The following is a 27,890-nucleotide window of genomic DNA, read 5'->3' on the forward strand; positions in this document are numbered from 1 at the left end:
ATAAATTCTGATAATAGTGATGTGATCCAAGTAATGCAAGAAGGTGACCTTTTTGTTGGACCGGCAGCAGCAGTTATAGATGATTGTTACCATATGTCGCATGATCTAGTTCAAGCCCGGTTCGAGCATTGTCATCGGAAGCAAACTCGGTTGCTCATGAGCTAGCAAGATTAGCTAGGTTCTCTCCCCCTAGTACTTGGTTTGATGAAGCCCCTAGTGCCTTAGCCCCTTTTATTGTAAAAGATACTGTACATTGTTATTCAGCACTGATTAAATTAAAAGGCTTGGAGAGTTCAAAAAAAAAGTACAAAAGATCTTATCGACTATTAGGAATCTTGACTCTGAGAAAGCGTGTCTTCACCAAGGTTAAAGATTTAGGGCGCTGATCTGCGCCGGCGCACCGGCCTAAGTTTGGGCCGGTCCGCTGCTGAGCGTTGGATACGTACGCGTGAATGGACGAGATTGCTGCGACCAAGTCATCTTCTTCCTCCCGCACGCATGCGTAAAGACAGGGAAAAAACGAATCTCGCCGTCGCAGCTCGCCGGCGCCGCTCGTGCTCGCCCTTGGCCGCCGCATCGCAGCTCGTGGCGCCGCTCGCCATCGCAACTCGCCGGGGGCACCGTATGCAGCTCCGCCGGGCTGGTCGAAAGAAAGACGTCCCTAGCTCCGCCGGGCCAGGCGTGTCTCCCTCCCTCTGGTTGCAGCACCACCGGTGAGGGTTCCAGCATTGTCGCAACCCGCCGTCATAGCTTTCCGCGCGCCCGTCGCAGCACCGCGCGCCATGCAGCTCCGTCGCCGCTGCTCACCATTGTTAGCTAGCCGTTCTCGGTTTGAAGCTGTTTTAGAAACGCGTTGTAGCTTTCCTCCATGTCGGTTGCAGCTTTTTGCCGCTGCGCGATGCCGACCTCCAGCTACCCCGTATCCAGTTGAAGCTTTTTTCAAAGCTGGTTGTAGCTTTCATGGTTGCCGGAAGTAGCATTTTTCAGCACTGGTTGTAGCTCTGACGTACATCCATCGAAGCCCCAAAATATGTTGTTGGTTCCAGCTCTGGATTTGCTGGTTGTAGCAAAAAACAAAAGCTGGTTCCAGCTCTGGCTTTGCCGGGACAAAAATCATTTGTTGGAAAAGTCATTGCTGGTCGCTGCTTCCGCCGGTCGCCGTGGTAGCAAAAAATCTTGCCGGTAGAAGCTTTTGCCTGGTCGTTTGCAACAAAATGAGGCGGCCGCGCATGTCGACGTAGAAAACACTCCAGGCGATGCACCAAAACTAAGTGCTGGTTCCAGCTCTGGGTTTGTCGGTTGCAGCAAAATCAGACGCCGGTTCCAGCATCACCTGTGTCGTGGGTGTGCGGTGTGCCTCACCCTCGCAGTTATGCAGCTCGTCTGCCGGAGCTGGAGACGGTGCGCTGGGAGAATAGCCGGAGCTGCAGATAAGAGGTGCTCGTGCGTGTGGGGAATCACCGGCCGTGGGGTGGATGACGCCCTCACCGGCGAGATTGGCCGCAACGGGGGTAGGGCATGATACGGGGGGGGGGGGGGGGGGTAGACGGCGCCTCGCCGGGGCCGCTCATCATCATAGCGGGTGGGGCGGGAGAGAAAACAGGAGCGCGTGGTAGCGGGCGACCGGCCGAAGCTTCGGCCGGTGCCCCGGCCCCAAACGTTTCCCAAAGATTTAATTGTTCAACCTGGCTACTCAACTACTATTTATGAGCCAATTGTGTGCAGTGGTAATTCTGCAAGCCACTTCAACATATCAATATAAGAGCATGGATTAATTTTTCCTTAATATATAGTCGATTCTTTTCATAAACCAAAAAAAAAATGTTTTGGTATCTATATCCCATCCATGCCAAACAAACAAAAAAACCTACTACCATTCAAGCAGCATATGTTGATGTAACAGGATGATGTCAATATAACATGACTGCCCTAAGTCAGACGGCATCTACATTTAGCGAAGATTTTACAGGTTCCTGCTGCGGCTGCTGTGCTACTTGTTGTGGATAGTTTGGGTAGCCAGCATATGTCCCATACCCATACATGTTTGGGTCCTGAGGTTGAGTAGCAGCATATCCATAAGCCCCGTAGCCTTGTGCGTAGCCATAGTAGCCAGCATTAGCAGTAGCACCACCCCAGTGGTTGAAGTCCTGTTGAGACTAAAAATATATAGCTTCAATTGGTTGGAGGGGTAATGAAAGCAAGTGCAATATGTGAGAGATGAAATCACCTGAACTTGTTTGTTTGAAGGGCTTCGACCCCATGAAAGCCTCACGTTCTGCCCTCCAATCATGGTACCTTGCAGTATTAGCAGGGCTTCCTCCGCAGAGGATCTGAATTTTACAGTAACAGACTGCTTAGAATTTAGATGAATATACTGATTGGTACCAGAAAACTAGGGTAAAAATAGTGAACCTGCTAGCATATTGAACAAAACCACATCTTTTGCCAACAGGTATCTTAACATGGACCACATCACCATATGGAGTGAAAACTTGTTTCAAAACATCCTCAGTAGCGTTGGGGTCAAGGCCACCAACAAATATCTGCATTCACCAAAGATAGATGATCTATCAAACATAACCAGTCACTAGGCTAGTTGCTTGCATTCAAGGAAATAGAACAAAGAACGCACAGTGGAATTGCTAGGATCATTGTCAGTCTGAACCCCCTGAGAACTTGGTACTGTAAATAAAGACAAATAAAGATATACTGTCAGGCTTGAGGGATATTGAACTGAAAAACAAATATATGAATTAAGTATGCCATGCAGGTTATAAATTTTCAATTGACTTGAAAAGGAATGGTTGGTAAATGCAATTGTTCATACAAATGCCATGTCATGCTTCACACATTCTATCTAGCAATAACTAGGTCAAATATATACCGCAGTATCAAGCATAATGAATTACAACTTGATAATTAAACAATATGTAGAGACAAAAAGGGCAAATCAGGCGTATCATATCATTGTGCATCAAATCTCAGAAACTACACCGAACATCAGAACAATATAACACTGCAAGATTGCAATGACGAAAGTGTAGTTCTTGTAGATAGTGTATCATTCTTCAGTCCTTGGACAACTACTCAATGGCCAAAAGAACTAATAATGAGAAGACGAATAACAAACTTTGACATATTAAATTTCAGAGTTTGCTTTTGAAAATTACACAGGCCAACTTGAGGACTACGCAAGTAAATAATTAATCATATGTTAAAGCGCCTGCTGATCAATGCAATCAATGGAACTTGCAGGACCCCAGACAATTGCAAACCTAAGCTTGCAGCAGCCTCCAAACAAGATGCCGATAGACCCACCTTTTCAACAAAAATTGCCATACGAAGAGTTATTATGGCAATCAGGCTAATATGGTGACTCTATTAGATTTGCTATTAAAACCAATATGCCCAAAAAATGAAGTTGTTTATAAGCTACTCAAGTCGTTATTAGTGCTCAAAATATCTCACAAACTTTGAAACTCAAATCCAGAAAAATGACAAGACAGCTGAGTGTTTGCAACATTATGCCACAGAATAAGCTGATTAGCAAATAAACAAACACCAGAACTCAACAACTAGCTGTGACGCCAAATCTCAATTTGACAAAGCTAACTAATACAGTTGCAAGGAAATATAATCACAAGGTGCAAATAATCGGTTAAGAAACTAAACAACCAGGCACAGGATGTGTGGCATATAAAAATGTCACAGATCCAAACATTTCATTATGTGTAGTATATAGAAATGTCACGACTCCACAAATTACGTTATGTGTGCACGTGCTTTTATCGCATATGATTTCTTGGATAAACTTAGCACAAAGAGCCTCCGGTACAAAAGGTTCTGACCATTCCTAAGAAATCTGTACAACTAAACCCATGTTTGGAAGACTTTTTTGGCATTAATCTAGAACTTGATTGGAAAGGACACTGATATTTAAGCATCGCATCCAACACAAAAAAATTTAAAAATAGTAGGGAGAAAAAGGTAAGGACTACTGACACCCATGACTGTTTTACAAGACATTACACTATACACGTTCTGCCACAGATCCTACGACCGATGAAGGTTGTGAACTTCAAGAGACAGCTTTAATTAAAGATAGAGGAAGAAATAAAACGAGTACGTGGAAGGAACAAAACTGGAAAGGAAGTACTGGATACCAAAAGAACCAGGTTCAAATTTAGGACATAAACGATTAACACTGACCTAACAGAGGCCACACATTACACAAGATATGTAATGCTGTTCATGTCAGTCGTAGAGAACCTGTTGATATCCTGCTTCGACACAATGGGAGTTTATGAGTATACTTCAGAATCCTAATGTATTATTAAATGATCTGAATTCACGAAGGAACTGTTGTGGATCTACAAACTTATTGCTCAAGCCAAGCTTCGACACATTTTCAACTAGTAATAAAGGAAACTGAACCACAGAAGGTTAATACAACAAGTAACTGCAAGAACAACTAAGGACAAAATGAACACATAAAATCAATGACAAGTCAACTGCAAATATACTAATCTTTAAAACCCTGCTAAAACAAATTAAATTTAGCCGACAAGGATTTAGTTCTGACCTTTCTCTTGAACTCCAGTTGCTTTTTGCTTATTTGCAGCTGGTCCGATACGCATGGGCCTTGAAGAACAGAGCCTCCCATTCATTTCAGTCATTGCACGAGTTTGCTCCGTGGGATCACCAAATTTCACAAAGCCATAGCCCTTTGGGCGCATTGTCAGTTTATCCGTTACAACTTTTGCACCCTTAACAGAGGGATACTGGACCCTAAATGTCTCTTGCAATACGTAGTCTGTGACATCAGCAGCCAAATCACCAACAAATATTGTGTAATCAGCGCCATCATCATGTTTTCCACCAGCAGTCGCCCAGTTCAATCTGTATGCCATCTCAGCATTTGGCATCATTGCCCCGTTGAATGTCTGAAGAGCTCTTTCAGCGCCAGCACGGCTTGTGAATTCAATGAAGCCATAACCTTGAAGTTGTCCAGTCTGCTTGTCCCGAATCAGCTTCACAGATTGCACCTACAAATTAAAGAGGACAATACGAAAGATCAATATACTGTGTGTAAACGATAGACACAAACTGAGAGTATAATTTGTAGAACACATGATGATAAATAATCACAAATCTGAATCAGTCAACCAGTTACAACATCAATCAACCAGTTACAATAGGAAAGCAACTCAGGTTCGCAAAATACCTTGGCCGCAGTCATTCCTATAATTTTATTTCAGCTTATACCGTGAAACAGATAAGCGTAATAAGAAACTAATAACAGAACCAAGGAAAAAACTGAGCCTGATCCCATGGCTCAAGTTGCTTTTCAGAAAGTATAAACAGTTAGTTGAAGAATAATAATAGTGGTTTGGTGCTGGGCCAGACACACATAAACGTGTTTTATGTCAATCACGGATACGTATTCGTGTTTGCATCAAGCGTCACCCAAGGGCCCACGAAAAATCACTGGCAAAATCCACATCGACATGTTGAACCAATTATACAGCGGATTCCGAGGAGACGGCGCCGGAGAGAGAGGGGCACATACCTCGCCGGTGCTCGCGAAGCAATTGTAGACGTAGTTCTCGTCCATCCAGTACTGCAGGTCCCCTAACCAGAGTGTCCTGACCTCGTTGGGCCCAGCGGGCGCCTGCGTCGGGGCAGCCGGCCGGCCGTAGTACGCGGCCTGCTGCCCATACGCTGCCTGCTGGGGCGGCAGCGGCTGGCCCCACATCTGCGGGGGCGGCGGCGCGTAGAGGTGGTGAGGCGGCATGGGCGGTGGGATGGCGCCCCACTGCGGCGGGACGACGCCGGGCTGCGGCTGGGGCATCATGGCGGCTGGTACGATGAACCCTAGCACGGAGACGGAGCAGGAAGAGATTGGGATGTGTGCGCGTGAGAGCCAACGCGAGATTTTATATGGGGTTGTTCGGATACGGTGATTGGCTTTTGTGAAGTTCTGTTTGGTTACGGTAACAAATCCGAGGATAACGAAAGATTTGTTTTTGCAAAACGAAAAACTGAGTTACCAGTTTTTTTTAACAAAACATGAGCTTTATTTATCGAAAAATAAGGGTTACATCGTCAATAAAAAAGATACAATATCATTCTGTCAGCGAGCAAGACGCAGGCCAAGAAACAGTTCAAATCGACGCACGGCCTAAGAGGCAGCTTCGCGGTCCGCTCGGCTCGCTAGGCCGGAATGGGCCTAACTGGCCTAGTATTTGTACCACATGAGATGGATAGAAATGTAGGCGGCTGGCAAACGGCTAGTTCGTAATGAACGTGTGCGGGTGACGTGTCAGAGTGGCTTCCTCTTCCTCTGATTCCCCTCCTTGTACTTGATTTTCTGCCATGTAGTGAAATTCGAGATCAAGAACTCACAATATGGCATCAGGGGTTTCCCCACCCTGGATTTTTCCCGTCCACCGTCACCACACCTGGTTCGCCGACCGCCACCGCGCTGAAGCCATGGAAAAAATCTCACCGGAGACCAAGGCGATCTACGAGCTTCTGCGCACTGATTTCAACGTCGCCTTCTCCAAGAGCTCGACCGACGCAACAACGAGATGGTCTCGTCCCTCACCAAGCTCGACAGCAAGCTGGACCAGCTCTCTGGCCGCCTCGACGACGTCAAGCTCGCCATCGGAGTTGACCTCGACGAGCTCCGCGATGAGATTGGGCGGATCGTGTCAACCTGTCAACCCCGACTGCACGGTCGTCTCCGCTAGGCCCGCCTGTTTCCACCAAGGGTGCGTCCTCGAGCTATAGCGACCCAACCCAAAATCGGTCTAGTCTCTGTGTATCTGTATCATTCCAAGATCATGCTTGCACACACGGTATATTGATGAAAATATCAAAGTTCAATCACACCTGATTTATTACATCGAATCTCATATCAAGTCTTTATTACAATAGAATAAATTCGGCCGAAGGCCAACTCATAAGAAAAACTATTGCTGAAGTGTAGACGACAAGCGAGTCCATCTGACTCCAAAGGGCAATCACCGAGCGTAGATCGTAGCCTCACTCCTGGTCGGAAAACTCATCTGCAACATGAGACATTGCAACCGTGTAGGTCAGCATTTTGAATATGCCGGCAAGTCACAGAGAGGAAAAAACAACAATAATAATGCTATCACTATATGCAATTTTGGCTATAGGGCTCTATGTTTAAGTTTTTTGCAAAAGCAAATTTTCCCAACAACAAAAGGATTTGCTTGCAATTACTACAAAATATTGATTGTTATTGAGATGGTTCCGCCAACCAGTGTCTCATGCCCGAAATCATTATAACCCATGAATTTTATTATGTTTTATGTTGAGAGTTCCTAATAAATCCGATTCCAGAGGCTTAGATGTCCGTAACTGGGGACACGACTAATCAATTAGATTTCTACTATACAGAGTCTTGTGCACTTTACCTGCAAGAATTGTTCCCTCCTTTTATGTCCTCGCACTGCAGGGGATTTAAAGACGCGACGAACGAAACATGGTCTTCTGTAGAGATCCTCTGGGCCACTGCTGGTGCCCATCCATTTTCTACCGTTCTTCTACATCTGCTGGCACCTTCCGTGCAAAGTCACCCCTAGGGTCGACCAAGCCAGAGCCCATAATGGCATGCGGCATCACAAGTAAGCTTTCGGTTAAGGTATATTCATTTGTCTCTTTGTGGCTGGGTGAAACTTTCCGCAAGATGTCATGGCGCTTCTCCATGCATCCTGGGGCCAACCACTGGGTACTCCAGGGTGTCCGTCCATCCGCCCTTCACCCAATAGTGAATTGAAGTCTGTCATGAGCATCCTGAAGTCTTGGGGTTTTCATCATCTTGACTCTCACATCTCCCATGTGCATCACTCAACCAAACCCATCTACAAGGCATAGCAAAATAACTACAACGTTCCGGGCAATGGTGTCATGAGGATTTTGGGTTCATCCTACCACATGATACTACTCAAGAACTTGATTCAATTACACCTACTTGCATGCATGATGGGAGGATATCAAATAATGCAATAAAATATACATAGTAAAAAGAATCACTAAAAACATATTATTCCTAGCTCAAGTTATTGCAAATTTAGTCAATTGGACAAATTTCATATAAATCCAAATTCAAATTTTCAAACATGGTCAAATTTGATATCTATAAAAACTTTAAGAAACTTCTAATCTAGAGCAAAAATAATCAATTAAAATATTAAATAACCTAGGAGATATTAATTTTATAAGATTGAAACTTTTCTGTTTTTAAAAACAGAAATGAAAATAACTAAAAAAACAGATCGGGCACTAGCTACGTGTCTGGCTGCTATTGGGCCAGGGAAGTGTGCGATTCATAGCTAAACAACCCTCTGTCGTGAACTAACAAAACTACGTGCGTTCAATTAATAAAAGGAAAACCGGTGAATCGGTTCGACCTAAATCGTAATAAACCGTCACTACTAGGGAAAATCCTAGTAGTAGCGCGGGTTTAGTGCTCACTAGTAGCGCGGGTAACCGCGCTACTAATAAGGCGCTACAGCTATTACTTAGTAGTAGCGTGTACAACGTGCGTTACTGCTAAGACTCATAGCCGCAGCATTTGTTCTATAGCGCGCTGCTACTAATCTAGCTAGTAGCAGTGTGTTTCCTGTCCATCGCTACTAGTGTTCTTTTTTTGAGTGTATTTATACACCGTTATACAAATTTTGGTACAATACCAATTATGAGGTTTATATCATTATGTACATAACAGTGTGTCAAATAAATGTGGATTAGGTTCAAGTAGAGACAATATGTGATGCATGTCAAAAGTATACTACTAATCCAAACTTGATCTAGTTTGGACTAGTAGTACTTTCGATGTGCACCACATGTTGCCTCCACTTGAATCTAATCCGTCAGCACAAGCTATGTAATCATCATCATAGTCATTATCATCAATATTAGTTATTTAATCATCATAGTCATAGTGTAGCACATCATCATCTTCAAACTCATTCTAGCTAGCTAATCACCACCAACACTAGCTGTGGTAGCTATCTAATCACCACCAACACTAGCTAATAATAATCATCATAGTCATTACCACCAACACTAGCTATGTAACCATCATAGTTATAGTGTAGCACATCATCATTTTCAAACTCATTTCTAGCTAGCTAATTAATCACTCCTGCTGTTCTCTCTCAGGTAAAATAACATAAAACACGTGTAACACTCCTGCTTCATCAAGTTGGAGCATGCAGATGAACCTATCTCCTAATCGTGGGCTGCGCTTTTGATTGCTGCCCCCTAGTACTTCTCTGCTATCGTTCACAATTTTGCTCCAGTCTTTCACTATTAAGCATTCCTTGCTATTAGAAATCCTGTATGCACTAAAGTGCATTGTAGGATATCTTGGCCGTAAGCTAACAATTCTCATGCAACCTTTAGGCTCCATCCAATGAGGCACAACATTCATCGGGAGTCCCCGTTGAAGAACATCGTATAGTAACATACTTAGCAATGAAGTTTAGCTTAAAAAATAATTTATGCAAAAGATGCAATGAGGATAAATAGTAAAAATCTTACCATCTTTCCTAAATAGATGTGACTGTAGTTAAGTACGAACACTATTGGTCGCACGTTTTGAGTACTAAAATTTTCAAGTCCAAAAAAATAATTTGTAATTCAGCTCCGGGACAGTAGTAGGTCTTGTCTACCAAGCGTTGGATATGTTTACTTGATTGGAAATAAGCTGTCAATAGAAATTAGTTGTCAACTATTTTTGAATAAACAATATCAAAGACATAAATATGGTTGAGAAACTCACATAATGGTATAACTGGAGGCGTCTGCACATCGATCCAGATGTCGATATTACCTTCAATATCATCTTCCGGACGAATATCAAAGGTGATAACCATATCAGGCTCAAATGCATAAGTCCTGCATAGTGCTTGCCAAGTTTTGTATCCAAAATAGGTGTAGGTGTCTGCGTTGTATAATTTTGCATGGAAAATACAACCATGCTCGGTCTTTAAGTAAACTCTCTTTACCATCATAGTAGTTTTCATAGGACTGAAACATATCTTATCCAAAACAAAAGCTCTTGCATGACAGGGGATACGCTAGTAGAATAGTAAAAAAATTAAATTGTAAGTTGAAGCAAATGAAGCAGATGTCATGCTTAATTACGAAAAAATACTTGTCATTGTGACTTACTGTATCCACTTCGAAGTTCTCGTCCAGCTTGATGCTGAAGCGCCTATCATCATCTAGGAAGATTCTGTCGCACAGGCCGCGCTCGTCTTTGCAGTATTTGCAAATACCGAAAACCTTTCCGTTGTCAGTCATTTCTTATGTTCATAGTTGAAATATTAATTGAAAATCGATCAAAGACAACTACCAGGATACTCAACACACAAATCCGGGGCACTCGATATTTCCTACATATTCTGGCAGAAGTCATGCAAAAATTCACTAAAAAATCCGGCACGACCTTTGCTTAAAATAGGACATATCGAGCGCCTGAAATTTGCCGGAATGGAAATGAATCTACACTCCGACAAAACATAGGCCACTCGGAGGTGTAACCTGCAAACATGACTGGCCACTTGGGCAAGCATATATCCTATTTGAGCAACACAAGATATACATTTCTAAATATCTTATAGGACTCATATTGACATGAGTATTCACTAAGAAAAACCAAATCATAAAATAATTAAGTATTCAAATTAGCATGCATTCAATAAGCAAAAGTAAATCATCTCTTGCGTCCGCACATCGTCGAATATTATCACTAATACATCCCGAATAGTATCATACATATAGCATCACTAATACAACTAAAACCCTAGCGAACGACGGGTATCGGCGCGGGCGGTGGACACCCAAAGAGAAGGAACCATCACAAGATCATAGCTCCAGTGAGATCCCTAGAGAACCTGCCAGGTATTGGAGAACTTGTGCTCCAGCGCAAACAAGTAGCGACGGACGTGCGCGTCCTCCTCACTGACACGGTGATGTACCACCTCCGTGGGGTCCTCAAGCCTCTCGACCTTCACTGGCCCATGCGACCGCCACCAAAGAAGGTTCAGGTCAACGACAGGCTGACTCCTCACCAAGTTGCGCCTCCCGGTAGGTAGCATCTCCCAGTACCAGCCCGGCAGAGCCCAGTCCCGGACATGGCCCATCTGGTCAAGCAGGCGTCCTCCACCGAGTCAACGACGAGGATGCGGGATAGGCATTGTCGATGTCGATGCGGGAAAATTTGCTTTAACTAAAAAAATAACAACAAATGTGACATCTTCAACTAGTTCTATTAATTCAACTAGTTCTTACTAAAAATGAACTTAATATAAATAAAAATAAACTAGTACCTAATTAGTACCTAGTTCTTACTAACTAATTAGTACATAGGAACTACTGCCCTAATTGCCATTTAATTTGATGAACCTAGGGTATGGAAAGTGGTAGCGGATATTCCAATTATCCAACTTAAAAGTGAAATAAGTGGTCAAATTTTACTCGTTTTATGATTCATCTTAGAAAATTGATTCGTTTCCACCCTTACATGAACCCTAACTAATTTGAGCCACATCTGCATCCGATTCGTTTCCACCCTTACATGAACCCTAACTAATTTGATGCAACTAAAATTTGAAGAACCCTAGGTAGAGGTAGGGCTGCAGAGGGAGGAGCAGGCGTGCTCACATGGGGTGCCTGCAGCGAGGGAGGGGCAGGCGGCGTCAAGGTCGGGGTCGGGGCTCGGGCGCGCGACGGAGGGCGGCGTCGAGGTCGGGGCGGGGGCGGCGTCGAATCCGGGGTCGGGGGCGGCATCGAGGGTGTGCAGAGAGCGCGCGGCGGCTGACGGGCGACGACGAGAGCGGAGGAGTTGGATTTGGGGGAAGTGGCCGTGGGGAAGAACAAACCATGTGGTTAAGTCAGAAGTAGCAGTAGCGCGTTCCAGAAAGCGCGCTACTGCTAAGTTAGCTAGAGCGCGTTCTGCGATATGCACTACTGCTACTCCTTTCTCTTTTCCCCCTTTTTCATTTATTTTTCTTTATATTTTATTTTTTTCCTTTCACCTTCTTCTATTTCTTTCATTTTCATTTACTTTTCTATTTGCTTTCCATTTAATTTTAAATCCTTTATCAGTAGCGCCTTTCAGCGTAAACGCGCTGCTACAAAGCAAGTAGCGGTAGCGCGGTCCGATATAGATCGCTACTACTATGTGTAGCCTATCGGCTAAGCCGTGGGAATTTTAGTAGTAGCGAGTTTAGAATCAGGCGCGCTACTGCTAGAACTTTATCTGTAGCACGGTTTGCGCAAGCGCGCTACTGCTACTTAGTACCAGCGTGCTTTTTTGATCCGCGCTACTGCTAAAGTTCTATGTATAAGGTTTTCCCTAGTAGTGCGTATACTAAACCAATCTAATAAAATAAAACCAAATTGTTGACGATCTAACCTGGGTCGTCGGATGAAGATCCAACGGACGGGAGCGGACGTGGGCTTACAGAGGTGTTCGACAGCGGCAGGCGGCGTGGTTGCTCAGGTGGTCGGTGGCAGTGACGGGCGAGTGCGGTGGCGCGAAAGGGTTCTTAGGGTGGAGTTGGTGGAGTTTGTAGGCGTATGTGGCGAGCGGGGCATGCTCATCAAGCTCCTGTGCCCGATGCGCTACGGCGAGAGTACGGGATCTTCGACTCGTTGCTGTGCAGCAAAGAAGAAGACGCGACCATGTCAAAACAACATGGTGCATCGAGAGAAGTCGGAGGGCAGAAGGAAAGGCCTCGGGAGGACCTGCCGCCATTGAAAACGACGTCGATGGATGGTGGTGGCGACTAGGTTGGAACGGAGGTGGCGATCAGGGTGGTGAGTCTTTGTACGTGGGGTTTAGGGGGTTCGGTGGAGGGAAGCAAGGGGTATATATAGGACATATACTTGGGAAAGGGGACGATGTGGAATTGTGATCCCGCGAGGATCGAAGCGGCAACATGCTCCAGACGCGCTGTGGCGTTTGTGCCGTGGGCGAGGGGAAGATGACAGGGCAGGGCCTGCCTGCCAATTGGCGTGGGGAGGGGACGCTGGGTCGAGCGGCCGACCTGTAGCCGTCTTGCGCGCGGGCGCTGGCGGGCAGGCCGACTTGAGTGGCTGGGCCGCGGCTCGGGTGGCTGGCTGGGCCGGCTGGCCTGGCTGGCACTAGAAGTCATTTTTTTAAGTTTTGACAGAGAGAAAACAAAAATAAATAGAGAAAATAAAAATAATTTTATATAGGACACACACACACACACACACACACATATATATATATATATAGTGACACTATTCTAATCCCAGGATTAGAATAGTTATTTGGATCACAACAGCATCTATAAGGGCCCGATAGGGCCCTCCCGAACTTCCCCGAACTGCCGTTCCGGCCCGACAGGATCCACCCGATCCCGAGACCTCCCCGACAGGATCCACCTGATCCCGATCCCGATCCCGAGCCGCCCCAGCCCCCCTCCTCCCCTCGATCCCCCGACATCCCCCCGTGGTCGCCGCCAATCTTCGCCGGATCCGCCGCCTCCCCACCACGTCTCCACCTCCTGGCGTTCCGGATCCGCCGCATCCCCTCCATCTCTAGAGCCTGGTCGACCGGATCCGCCACCACCCCTCTGTCCCACCTCCTGGCCGACCACCGGCGCGGGCGAGCGAGCGACGGCGGACGCCGGCGCGAGGGAGCCCGCGTCGCCTGGACGCGGCGAAGCCGCCATGGACTTTAGGAAGCCGCATCCTCCTTCCATCTTCACCGCCCGACGCATTGGTAGAGTAGATGACGGCCCTAACGCAAGCTACGGCGAACGGCGCGGCCAACAGGGCAACTCCGCGGCGGAGGCGGCATCTGCTGCACCCTCAAATTCAGCCGCAACAGTACATGAACTTCCTCCTGATCTTGCATTCTTCTTCAATCTTGCCTTCTCTGACCTTCTTGCTTCGTGCAGATGAACTTCACGCCCCCTGCAAGATATGGATTGCCATGGGATTCCTCTCATACCTCCACGACAAATTGTACTCAAGGTGGCCTATCAGCTGCTGGAAAAAGGTTGGCCGAACTTCTAGCCAGGGTATGGTTGAACTTCTTCCTTCCTTTCGTTTTGTTATTTGCTTACAGCTTTGTGAAGTTCAGGTGCTGTGTGATCGTAAGTCCAGGCTATAAAAGCTTTTTGAAAATTCTGCCTGCTTACAACCATGTGAAGTTCTGGTAGTGTACGAGCCTCAGTCCAGGCTAAAAAACAGCATTGTGAAATATGCCTGCCTGCTTAATATGCCTGCCTGCTTACACGCATGTGAAGTTCAGGTACTACGTGAGCCTCAGACCAGGTTACAAACACTATAAAAATCTGCCTGCATTGACATTCACATTCACATTTTAAAAAATAAAAAGGAAAATAGAACATGCATTTGATATGACTTGAAGGTCGGGTTGGTATGCACTAGCAGTCCAACCATTCAAAAAAACTCATGAAGGTTCAGGTTTTCTAACTGTAGACAGTAATTCCCCTTTCTAAGACAAGAAGTTCAGGTTGTGGAGAGTGCTCAGTTCAGGTACATATAAGTAATCTAATATTGTAGAATTAAAAAACAGGATGTGAAGTTCATTCTGTGAAGGGTGCTCAATTCAGGTACAATGGCATTGGCAGATGCTCAGCTCAGTACATAGTGTGATGGCTCTCACCACTTTATATATGAGAAGTTCAGGCTGTGAATAATGCTAAGTTCAGTTACGAAGATATATGCAGATATAACTTGTGCTAATTGACTTTTTTCCTTTTGTGCCAGCAAGACGAGAGACGCATGAAGAAGCTTAGAAGTTCTCAGCAGCAAGTACACAATCCAAAGCCTGTACGCGTTGCGCCACCCTCTCAATGGGTCACACCTCAAACGCACCAACAACATTACCAACCTGCTCCAGACAAAAAATGGACGACACCCGAAACACACGGATACTCCCGAGAAGCTGGGTCACAGCATTATCCGCACAAGTTTGCGCCTCCACCTAATTGGGTGACGCCGCAAATCCCCCGTGGATTCTTTGTATCCACCAGCAGACTCCCAAGCACGCCGATGGAAGAGGGGGTTAGCTCAAGTCCCGCGTGTAACTCTGGAGGTTATCCTGGTGTGCAACATCAATGCCAAAGCGAAGCAACTAAACCGGATCCCAAGACAAATCCAACAGCAACACACACACGGAGGAGAGTGATCTGCACACTGCCACCGTTTGATTCTGCTACTGCTGCTACAAGTCATAATTGTACGGGGCATAAGGTAGATGGATTGCTTCAGAAAACAAAAGAGCAAACCAAGAACAGAATAGCAATACCTCCACAACAACCTCAAGCAAAAAGAACGCAAACAAGAGAGATGCCATCTTCAGCCCTCCTTCCTCCTCATGATCCACTGCTGCATCCTGCTATGATTACTCTGCCATGCCCCATCCCAGAGGGACAACAGCCAACGCCAGCAAAGTCGCGATCATACACGCACGTAAGTGAGACAAAAAAATATGTATATACACATCTTGTATTATCTGCAAAATTTTCTGCCCCCTCCAGGATAACAAGTTCATAAACTGCATTCTAAGGTGCTGATTGGAATTTTTTTTCTTTTTCTGCAGACACCAGATCTACCAGATTATCTAATACCAAGACTAAAGATGCGATTCAAAGATGTAGATAAAGCAAGGGAATTTTATAACAGATACGCCAGACACGCTGGTTTTGGAATCAGGAAAACGGATGGAAATGACAACCACAAGTATTTTGTTTGCACCTTCCAAGGGATACACACATCTTCAGTTTCAGAGGCCAACAGGAAGTGAAACAAAACATCACAAAGGACGGGCTGCAACACAAAAATGAGGGTGAAGGTGCAAGAGGATGGCACATGCGTGGCAGTGGACATTGAGTACAATCATAATCATCAGCTCATGCAAACTGATGACATGCTGGTGTTTTTGCACTCACACAAGAATTATGACCCCACTATCTTGGAGTACGTAAAGCTCTTGCAGTACCATGATGTCAAGCACACACCAATCATGTCAATGCTATCTGAAAATGAAGATGGAAGGTACTTCCTAAGCATGACCGGACGAGACCTGCTAAACCAGTAAGTACTCAAACACCAACATACTGCAATGTAAAAATAGCATCCTAGCTCACAATCCTTTGCTTGCAAAAAATGAACAAATGCATGTTTGCATGTGATTTGCAGGAAAGCCATGAATGCAAGGAAAGATGATTTAGATGATGTATTGAAACTTGTTTCATTCTTCAAAGACATGAAGGCGATAAATGATGAGTTTTTCTATGACATCCAAGTGGACAAGGACAAGACAATTAAAAACATTTTCTGGTCCAATGCAAGCTGCCGAGGAGCCTATCAAGACTTCGGCGATTGCGTAACATTCGACACGACTTACAAGACCAACAGATTTCACATGCCCCTGGGAGTGTTTGTTGGAACAAACCATCACTTGCAGTCAACGATATTTGCTGTCGCCCTGATAAGAGACGAAGATGCAAAGTCATTCAAGTGGCTATTCGATACATTTCTATGGTGCATGAACAACAAGCACCCAACTTGCATCCTAACAGGTGAGTTCAGATAAAAAACTCCTCAAGTTTCATCATCTTTTTAGTCCATGGGTCTGTATTGGGTATATTTGGTTTTATCTGAAATAATATACAACAAGCAGTTCAACCAATGTTAGCACATAAGTCCAACTAACAGTAGAAGAAAGCACATGTTTAGAAAAAAACTAGTCATGAATGTGAAGTTCAAGTACAGGAATCATGGAAGTGCAAGGGCAAAAAGATGTAAAGAAAAAAACATGTAACATGTTCAGAAAAAATATAGTTATTTATGTGAAGTTCAAGCACTGCCACCACAGAAGTTCAGCAAAAATGCTTTAAGAAATTTTTTGATTGCAACACTACTAGTTTGTCCTACTACTAAATGTGAAGTTCAAGCACTGATACCTCAGAAGTTCAGCAACACTGCTGTAAAGAAAAAATATATGTGACATTCTTAGATACCATACTGCTACATGTGAAGTTCAAGTATTTGTACAACATAAGTTCACCGTCAGTACAAAAGAAGAATCAAGTTTCATTTTTTTAATTCATGCAGACCAATGCCCATCGATGGCGAAAGCTATACCACAATCTTTTCCAAACACCGTCCATTAGCTATGCCGTTGGCATATCTTGAAGAAGTACAAGGAATACCTCGCGTTGCTGTACAAAAAGTATAAAACATTCAAAGAGGAGTTCACAGCTATATTAAACTGGCCGCTGATGCCAACGGAGTTTGAAGATGCATGGGCTAAACTCATGCACAAGTACAAACTGGAGAACGACCAGATGATGATGCAGCTCTGGAGTGATAGGAAGATGTGGATTTCAGCATATTACAAAAACATTTTCTGTGCTAGAATGACTTCTACACAATGAAGCGAGAGCATGAACCACGTACTAAAGAAAGGGTTTGTCAAGGGGACCCAGAACCTACACAAGTTTGCTAGGCGGGTCAATGCTTGCATACAAACTCGGATGCAGAAGGAGAATGAGCAAACAATGACCAGCATGGTATGATGACAAGTACAAAACACCCCCACCATGTTCTGTTTTACATTCAAACATGTGCACTTAGAATTTTTTAAAAATGAAACCCATGACTCTGCTTCGACTAATATCTCACTTTTTGACATGTGCAGACCAATCCTGTGACAAAAACAACTTACGACTATGAGGAAGACATGTCGATCAAGTACACGAGAGCCGTGTACACCGAGATGAGAAATAGGATGAGAAAGGCAACGCTATTCCGCGCAAAGCGTACATCAGAGCCAACTAAGTACCTTGTGTACTACCACAACAAGCCTGGCAATGATGATGAAGAAGATTTTCCTGGTCAAAGCATGAATTCTAGGTTGTAGCTGACCCAAAGAATGAAATATACGAGTGTGAATGCAAGCTCTGGACACACACAGGTGAGCGAAAAAAACAACCTCATTAAATAGCTAGACTGGTAGTATCACATAAAAATTTATGAATGTCACATCCCTGGTCCTGTTATGCACTAGGCTAGACCTTCGTGTGAGCATCATGTTTTAATTCAAATGAAATTTGAATTGAGGAATTTTCAAAAGCCTCAGAAGACCTCTAAAAATAACCAACATTTAAATCTCATCAAATGAGTCCAAAGAAATGTTCCTATTACTTTGTGAAAATATTGGTAAGAGGTAAAATTCAAACCAATATTTTTGGAATCACAGAATTATTTATTTTTGGGCCTTTGACTTAAACCAATGACATATTTGAGTTGAATTTATTTCTATTATATAAGAAATAAAGTTCAAATATTTTTGTGAGTTGCCTGTGACCTTGGACTAGTTCCTGAGCTCACATACAATTTACAGAAAGTTAAAAAAATGATTTGATATTTTAAATCAAATCAAAACCAATTGCAGAAAATAGAAAACAGAAACAAATAAAAGAAAGAGAGACACTCACCTGGCAACCTACTGTGCGGCCCAGCACTGTAGCCTGTGCTGGCCCAGCCCACGTCCACCTCCCCTGTCGTCTTCCTCCCCAGGCCAGTAGGCAGAGCGCGTGCTCGCTGCGCGTGCACACGCGCCCGAGCCACCTCCTACCTGGCTGCCTGTGTCCCCAACACCCTGGACGCCTCCATGCGTCGCCACGCATCACCCCAGACCCTCTCGCCCACTTCCTCGTCCTCATCCCCTCCTCTCTCTCGCTCTGCACCTCGTGCCCGAGCGCCACCATCGCCACCGACGCCGTTCGCCGCGGCCACCGGCCACCCCTCGCCCTGCCGCTGAGCTCAGGAGCTCCGCCTCGACCCCCTCTTCCTCCCCACCGATCCACGCCCCTCCGGAAGCCCCGCAGCGTCGTCCTCAAGCTCATCTTCAACCTTCGGCCGCCGTCAACCTCATCGTCGATTCGCCGCCGTTCGTGCTTCCCCGAGCCCGCTGAGATTCTCCCCCGACCCCTTGTGAGCTCCTTCACCTTCCCCTATGCTCGCCCCCCCTCCATTTCTCTCCGCTAGCCCGATTCCGCCGGAGCCGAGAGCTCATCGCCACCGGCCATGATGCCGCCATCGTTTTAGCCACCACAGCTCGCGCCTGAGCGCGTCAACGCGTTTAGTTCCTTCCCAGGAGCACGTCGCTCCCACCAGCTCCTCCTCCCGAGCACCCTAACGCCGAGCTCAAACTAACTCGAACCCCGGCCGCCGCCGAGGTCCACGCCATGCTCAACTCCGGCCACCTCGCGCCCTCCCACTGCCACCGATAGATGCGCGCGAGCTCCAGCTAGCCGTAGAGACCAACCGCGGCTCGAACCGCAGCCTGTAGGCGAAACCCGAGCCTCGCCGCCGCCTCTGCTCATCGCCGGCGGCTAAACGCCGGCCTAACAACTAGTTAGTATTAAGCTAATGACCACAGACTCACAGACATGTGGGCCCTGCTGCTTAATTAACTCTGGTTTAGCTTTTGTTTAGATTAAACTAACCACACGGGCCCCACAGGTCAGTTTGACCCGGCCACGTCACACGTTGACCGACCCCACACGTCAGTGCTGACTTGCTGACGTGGCCGTTGACCAGGCCCCACCTGTCATTGACACTGAACAACACTGTGTCACTGACCAGTGGACCCCACAGGTCAGGTTTGACCGGGTCAGCCGCAGTTGACCAGCTGACGTCACAGTGACGCAGAGCTGACGCAATAAGTCATTTTCTGGATTTAATTTAATTCAGGAAAATCCAGAAAATTGCCTAAACTTCTAAAAATCATAGAAAATCAACCGTAACTCCAAATGAGATAAATTATATATGAAAAATGATCAGAAAAAATCCAATCTATCACTACAAGAAATATGTCAACTTGTGACCACCACTATTGGTGACTGAAAGGTCACAAATTTCCATTTGCGACCTTTTTGTGACCAAAAACAGAAGGTCAAAAGCTGGCCGCCATAAACTGACTATAGCGACCTTTCTTCTGGAATGGTCGAAGACGTTTACGACCAAAATATTCCTACTGTGGCGTTTTGGTCACTAGCAACCTCCCCAGGCCACGTAGGCATCCAGCGTGGCAAGCTGATGTGGCACAAGATTCAGCCCGGTCCAATTCGGTTTTCTACATGGGCCTAGCCCAACAATTCAGCCTATTTGTGTTTTGTTTTCATCAATTTTTTGTTGGGTTCATGGGCCAAGCCCAATAGCCATTTATTCTTTTGGGCCAGCCTTTTTTCTAAGCTTCTTCCATTTTTTGGGCCTCAGCCTTTTTGCGGTCCATTCATTTTTTTGTCCAATATTGTTTGGGCTAAGGCCTCTTCCAGCCCATCAATATTTTCAGCCCGCTAATTCAAAGGACTGGACAACAGAGAAACAATTCAGTTTTTTCAATTTTGCTATCAAAGCAACATTTGTTTCACTGTACAATCATACATCATCTGTTGCAGTTACATATTCATCACATTATCTATACATAAGAAGCAGCAACTAAAAGATTGTCATAACAAACGACAGCCACTCAAAAGAAAGATCACCATCACAGCTCCAGCGACTACTAATATACACTACAACTTCCACTTATGTGCAAACCTACAAGAAGGCCAAACAAAAAAGGAATCGCTGAATATTCAGAGACCACTGCCATGCTGCCGATTGGATTTGGTTGCAGCCCTTCCAGTTTGCTAATGGCATCTCTCCAGCACCATATCTCATAACCTACAAAGAGAACATAAACCAGCATAAGAATTTGAAACTTCTTCTAATTTGAAACTTCCGGTAAACGATAAACTTGAGGTAACATTCAGGACAGCAGCACTGCTCCACTGTTTGATATAAGTGGCTGCTGCATGTCGTGTGTATAGTACTATAGTTTCATCTTCAGACCAATCAACGCCAAGTTTCAAAGAAAATCTGATGATAAGTTGCACCAAGATTTAGCAAGGTGCGTACCTCCAAGTGGATGAGCGAGCTCTGAGACCCACTCCCTGACCCTCTCCGCAGATGCTCCCGTCGAAGCATACTGCATCATAGCAAGCACAAAAATTCAGAAAACTACAGCTGGTGTAAAGATGGACCAAACTACAGTTTAAGTAAAACTATAAGAACACAAAATAAAACTACAAAAACTACAGTTTCAGTAAAACTATAAATTAGTTTAGATTGTGAGAGCATACATGGAAAGTCTGCACCATCAGCAGTAACCATTAACAAAAGAAAATAAATTATGTCGATGCTGGAAATAACATCTCTGGAGTAGTTTTAATTGAAAAAATCTATAGAATACTCCAGTAATTAGAGTACACAGCTAAGATGCTGGAAAGAACATCACACAGGCAGGACAAACTACTCCATCTCTGCACTACAGGCAGGAAAAACTACAGGAGTATACAGCTACTCATACGGGAGTACTATGGGCAAGACAAATACAGGAGTAAGATGTTGATCATGTTAGATTCAGACTATCACTGGTAGTGTAATTTTCTACTACATAAACATCTACTGAACCAATGGTGAATAATAGCTTATTGTAGGCAAAATCATTTGGATAACAGTAACTTGTTCAGATAGTCGGAATCAATTAAGCTGCAATCAATTAAGCTGCTTAGGCATCTGTGTACGTGATTGTCTTGCAAAGAATCGATCAAAATCACTAGTAGCACAAAGGACCCTCGCAGACATTTGTAATAGTACGCAAACTGACCTTGTGCATTGTACATGTAAGGTAAGGTAAATAGAGTTCCCAGCAGACAATGTATTCTAGTTATTAAACAAATGCTCGCCAAGATAATCAGTACAGTGGTGAACCGAACGCAGTAATAATCCAAAGGTGATACTAATAAGCAGTAGGAACCTCCCTACTTTTGTGATATAAAACTAATATCAGACCAATTTTGTACCAAGTTAAAGTTACTTCAGATTGTGAACAGTTAGCTCGACTAACATTTTCTAAACCTTCTAATTATAAGTTCCACAACCTAAACACACTATGCAACCATTTGTGTGCTCTCTGTCAAGCTGAATTTAGGCCTTTCCATGGAGCAGAGAGCATAGATTCGATCACCGGCCTTGTGCCAAGTCCCCCACGCCTTCCCGTGGCGGCCTTCACAACAATGACCTGCAAGCAAAACACACCAAAAACTAAGTCACACATGCATGCTAGTAATCCACTGTCCTGTAGTTGTTTGGTTATTATTTTAGATTAATATGAATAATTCAATATGTATTATCTGTTTTTAAAAAATGAAGTAAACAAGTTATTCAATATTTCTTGGAAGAAAATACGGCTGGCTGGAGAACCTGCTATCCGAAATGTCTAGACAATGAAAAAGAAGCAGCATTATCATTAACCAGCACAGAAATTTAGTAAAGTGGGAACCCAGTAAGGAGCTATGTATCTTTGTTCTAATAATTTTCACTGTATCTTCAGAGATTGCTCTAAATTCAAGATGGTTCAGCTTTCATTCTAAGATGTGTGCAACATTGCCATCCTTCAGAAGGAAGCTACAGGGAGTCTCAAGGAAATTAAACCTACAAAGAGGCCGTGATGGAGACACGAGGAAATTGTGCAGAAAATACTACAACCACATTTCCTCATATCACCATCACATATCCACATCCCCTGTGCAGGTGGAATTTGTCACATATCCATATCCACATTCCCCTGCCGAACTGAACTCGTATATGGAAATACAAACCAACAAATCAGACGAACATAGCAATTTCTGCACACTCCAGAGCTGGTGTTACTGACTAAACCAACCTATTTCCTTTAATATTTCACAGAGATTACAGGTCCGTACGCAACAGCGGCCTGATTCCCTTGACAGGGCTAAGCACTACAAAGAAGTCGACCTAGGCAGTACGCGATGGAACTAACAGAGCAGGTGCAGAGGCAATGCTACGCAGACATTACAGAGCGGAATCAACGGGGTTCAGGTGGATGAATCGACATCACTTCGGCTGGCTCACCAAGGTTGCTTGAGAAGGAAAAGGAATGGACCCAAATCCGTACCTCGGGCTCGGAGGAGCCGACGACCCAGGCTGGTCGATGCCGACAAGCGTGGCCGGCAGGATGCCGAAGACAAAGTCGCCGAAGGAGATGTTGTAGCTCCGAGGCACGTGCCGTGGTGCTCCTGCCATGGGCCGGGCGCGCGAGGACAGTCGGGCTCCTCCCGCTTCTCCTCCAGAGGCCTCCGCTATGCGCTGCTCCCACGCGAGCCCTGCATGTCACCCAAGGAGAGGAGAGGAGCGCATATGTTAGGAACCGTAGGAGAGGGAGGGGAGGTGCGGAGTGTCGTGTGCGTATGTGGTCGTGGAGGGGCACGCCGCCATCCTGGCCGTGGACTGCCTGCCTATGGTCGCCGGGCCGGCGAGACGAGGCGCCGCGCGACAAAATCCCAAGGACGGAGTGGTTGGTTGGCTCGGAGTGGATAAGGCTAGGGGAGAACGGGGGGGAGGGAGGAGCTCGATCTCGTCTATGGTGAGGGTCGTCGATGGTGGGCGGCGGCGGATCGAGATCTGAGGGAGGGAGAGGGTGACTTGGAGATGGGGATCTGGGATCGAGGGGCGCGGGAGAGGGTGGAGCAGCGACGCTTGGGGGGTGGGGGTCGAGCTCCGCCGGAGGGAGGTGGCCGACGCACGCAGGAATGGAGATGGAGGCCGGGGGCTCTGACTTGGATTGGATCTGGGCGGCCGCGGCGATTGGGAGAAGGGGGCTAGGGTTTCGTGGGTGGACGAGGATGAGAGGATCTGCATCGGGGGAGAGGGGAGAGGAAGAAAGAAAGAAAGAAAGAAAGGAGGCGGGGGGGGGGGGGTGGATGGAAGATGCCAGCTAGGGTTTCGCCTCAGGTGGGGTTGGTGGGGGAGGCGAGGAGCGACGGCTACCGTTGGATCCGGGAAGATCCAATGGTGTTTTGTGCATGATCCGTGTGCCTTGTCCACGGACCAATCAGAACGCAATACAATATTATGACCAATTGAATTGGTCGTGATAAATTTAAAAATAAGATGTTAGATCATCTTAGCTATTTACTTGACCTGATACATTGGAAAAAAATGAAACAAATGAAAAACCTTCTCATCATGTCATCAAATGTGACCTAGTTTTTAGAAGAAAAAAATAACAAAATAGTAATAAGGAACTTTTCATTTTCTTTGCACGAAAATTCATTTTTCATTTTTCGAGTGCTCAAAATGAGTTTTTTTGTGAAGAACATACCAAATATTTGTTGCAAAATTGTATCAAATCATTTTTCTAAAATACTAGACCATATTTAATGTACAAATAACAAATGGTTGGGTGTCAAAACTTTTAATCCACCTCTCGTGAAAAAGACAAATTTCCGCCGATTCAGTTGGAAGCGGATCAAATTTGAACTACAGCTGCCTCATAGTTTGCTATTTATTTTTTCCAAAAATCATTTCTAGGTACATAAGTACCTATTTTATCAGAGAAACACCAAAAAAATTCCAAGATTCAACCACTAGCTAGGAACGGTCAAGCCCGCCGTTTTGACCGCATTTTGAAACGGGCATAAAAATTCAAAAAAAATCAAAAAATTGGAAAACCTTCGCATTGTGTCATTATATGTGACCAAGTTTCCAGGAAAAATAATAATCTTGTAATACAGAAATTATTTTAGAAAAGTGTTCTCATAAATGAGCTATCATGTGTGAAGATTCATGGATTTCAACCCAAACGCTCAATCTCATGGTCACATTCATGGCATAGTTTGTTCAAATGATCTCATATTGTGCACAAGGGTGCATCTTGGAATTCCAAACAATGTTGCCAAAGGGTGTTTTCATTTTCTTTGCACGGAAAATTCATTTTTCATTTTCCGAGTGCCCGAAATGAGGTTTTTTTGTGAAGGAACTACCAAATAATTGTTGCACAAATGGACCAAATCATTTTTATAAAATACTAGGCCATATTTAATGCACAATTGACAAAATGGTTGGGTGAAAAAAGTTTTGATCCACCTCTGATGAAAAAGACAAATTGTCGTCGATTTAGCTGGAAACGGGTCAAATTTGAACTGTAGCTGCCTCATAGTTTGCTCTTTATTTTTCCAAAAATCATTTCTAGGTACATAAGTATCTATTTAATCATAGAAACACCAAAAAAATTCCAAGATTCAACCACTAGCTAGGAACGGTCAAGCCCGCCGTTTTGACCGCATTTTCAAACGGGCATAAAAAATTCAAAAAAATCAAAAAATTGGAAAAACTTTGCATTGTGTCATTATATGTGACCAAGTTTCCAGGAAAAATAATAAACTTGTAATACGGTAATTATTTTAAAAAAGTGTTCTCAGAAATGAGCTATCAAGTGTGAAGATTCATGGCTTTCAAGCCAAATGATCAATCTTATGGCCACATTCATGGCATAGTTTGTTCAAATGATCTCATATTGTGCACAAGGGTGCATATTGGAATAGCAAACAATGTTGCCTAAGGAAGTTTTCATTTTCGTTGGACGAAAAAACCATTTTCCATTTTTCGAGTGCCCGAAAGGAGGTTTTTTTGTGAAGGAACTACCAAATAATTGTTGCAAAATTGGACCAAATCATTTTTATAAAATACTAGGCCATATTTAATGCACAATTGACAAAATGGTCTGGTGTAAAAATTTTGATCCACCTCTCGTGAAAAAGACAAATTTCTGCCGATTCAGTGGAAGCGGGTCAAATTTGAACTGCAGCTGCCTCATAGTTTGCTATTTATTTTTTCCAAAAATCATTTCTAGTTACATAAGGACCTATTTAATCATAAATACATGGTTTGGTGGCGATACGTCGAGGTTTGGGCGGTGGCCGAGGGCCCCAACTCTAGAGCGCGTAAACTCGCATGCCCGCCGCGTGGTCACCGCGTGACCGTGGCGTTGCCATGTGTTCTGGGCGGCCTAGGCATGTCTAGTGGGTTGGGCACTCCCCAGGTTGGTGCTAGGAAGAAAATTACAACATAAGATTCTCACGAGGAGACCAATCGATGCTCAAACATGAATTAGCAGCCAAGTGTTTGATTAGCGGTACGGGAAATGTACATGGCTAATGGGCGTGAGTTTTGGCTGAGGATGATCAGTTACTAAGAAGACCGTTTTCACAAATTTTCAGCTCAAAAGGAGGAGCCTAGGTGGTACTTGCTTTACAAACTACCACACTGGACATAACTACGAATGTTGAAGCTCGGCTCAAAATAATGAATGGATTGAGCTGGCATTTGGTGGAGGATGGTTATTTGGGCATAGGAAAGCACTGTAGAAAATGGATGCTATTTGGACATGCCAAAGTGGTACTTCCTTCACAAACTGTTGTTTTGAACAGAATAGGAAAATGAATATTTTTGAATTATTTTTGAACTAGGCAAGGAAGGTTTTTACATATTTGACGAAGATATGACCCAAAGAATTTATGAGATTTGTTTGGGAATTTTGGCCATGACATAAATATAGGTTGCTTCACAACCTAGGGCAAAAACTGCCACATGGACATGACACATAGGCAAAACTGATGAGATGGCGCCTAGTCATCGCAACCCACCACAATTTACAAGGCTATGACCATCTATATTGGTCGTTAACAACTAGAAATAAGGCAGCAGACTAGCGCTGTTTGCTTTATGACCATTTCGTGTAAGGAAATTATGACCTTTCTGCCAAAAATGGTCGCAATGGTTTAGGGTTTGGAGCCCCCCGAACAGCTTTTGACCAATTGGTCTGAAATGGTCATAGATCTATGACCAATTCTTCCAGGGTCACTGACAGAAGGTCACAAGTTGACATATTTCTTGTAGTGTATCCATCTGTACCATTTTCATGCATGTTAGAACAACTTAAAGCTGCTGTATACAACAATTTGAATTAATGGCATTTGAAATGTCATATATGGAGTTTGAATTTGAATCTTGGATTCAAACCAACTCCATTTAATCTGCTGCTAGTTGCATTAGCCCAAAACACATTCTTATTGCCATGTCATAGCATGCATCATATTGTGCATTGCATTGATTGTGTTTCTTCTTTGTTTGTCGGTGCTTGTCCCCTCTTAGTAGACATGTACCGACGATGTGATCGATGACACCGATGAAGAACTATACTATCTTCAGAAGTGCCAGGCAAGCAAAAACCCCTTGTTCATTCTGATACAAACCCACTCTCTCGCTCCTGCTCTCTTTTACTGCATTAGGACAACATCGATTCAACTGTTACTTGCTGCGATAGTTGAACCCCTTTATCCTCTACATGACCTGTCATTGCCACAGTAAATAGATGAAACCCACTAGCATGAGTAGGAGTTGTTTGAGCCCTGATGTGCCTACTCATTCATGCTTGTTTGTCATGCCTGCTATTGCTTCGAGTTGAGTCAGGTCTGATTCATCGGGGATGAATCAGAGGTGTGTGAACATGTCCTATTGTGTGCGAGCTAAGTGTGTGAACACGATTTGGTAATGGTAGCGGTGAGAGGCCATGTAGGAGTACATGGTGGGTTGTCTCATTGAAGCCGTCCTTAGGAACTGAGTTCTGTGTTTGTGATCCATGATTCAGCTACTACCATGCATTGGGCCCTGAAATATGACCCCACTCGACTTCTTAATCACCCTTGTCCTCTTTCCAGGAGTTGCAAGTAGTTTTTGGTGTTTGTAGTATGCTGGAGGCCGTGCGCAGCGCTGACCGGAGGGGTGGGCTGTGATGCGGTAGGCACGTGGCATGGTGTACCGGGCGCCCGTTTGGTGTCTCGGGAACCCTGCACACATCGTTTGGGGCTGTGAGCGAAACTCCGGCCGGATCTCCTCGCGGATGGAACCCGAATAGGCGATAAACC

General features: G+C 44.7%; 1 protein-coding gene across 2 annotated transcripts; it reads right to left on the reverse strand.

Moving 5' to 3' along the window:
* Positions 1–1,852: 1,852 nt before the first annotated feature.
* Positions 1,853–5,941, reverse strand: LOC123136130 (RNA-binding protein L). Of its 2 annotated transcripts, none has more exons than XM_044555432.1 (6): positions 5,570–5,941; positions 4,583–5,045; positions 2,633–2,682; positions 2,413–2,543; positions 2,228–2,330; positions 1,853–2,156 (listed from the first exon to the last, which is right to left on the reverse strand). In XM_044555432.1, exons 1-6 carry the CDS (start codon positions 5,852–5,854, stop codon positions 1,935–1,937), a joined length of 1,254 nt encoding a protein of 417 aa, XP_044411367.1. In that variant the 5' UTR covers positions 5,855–5,941; the 3' UTR covers positions 1,853–1,934. The 2 variants fall into 2 exon arrangements, with proteins under 2 accessions (XP_044411367.1, XP_044411368.1); XM_044555433.1 differs by having other exon boundaries at positions 1,853–2,147; positions 5,570–5,940.
* Positions 5,942–27,890: the final 21,949 nt, after the last annotated feature.

The sequence above is a fragment of the Triticum aestivum genome, chromosome 6B, assembly GCF_018294505.1.
Source record: "Triticum aestivum cultivar Chinese Spring chromosome 6B, IWGSC CS RefSeq v2.1, whole genome shotgun sequence".
NCBI lineage: Eukaryota > Viridiplantae > Streptophyta > Magnoliopsida > Poales > Poaceae > Triticum > Triticum aestivum.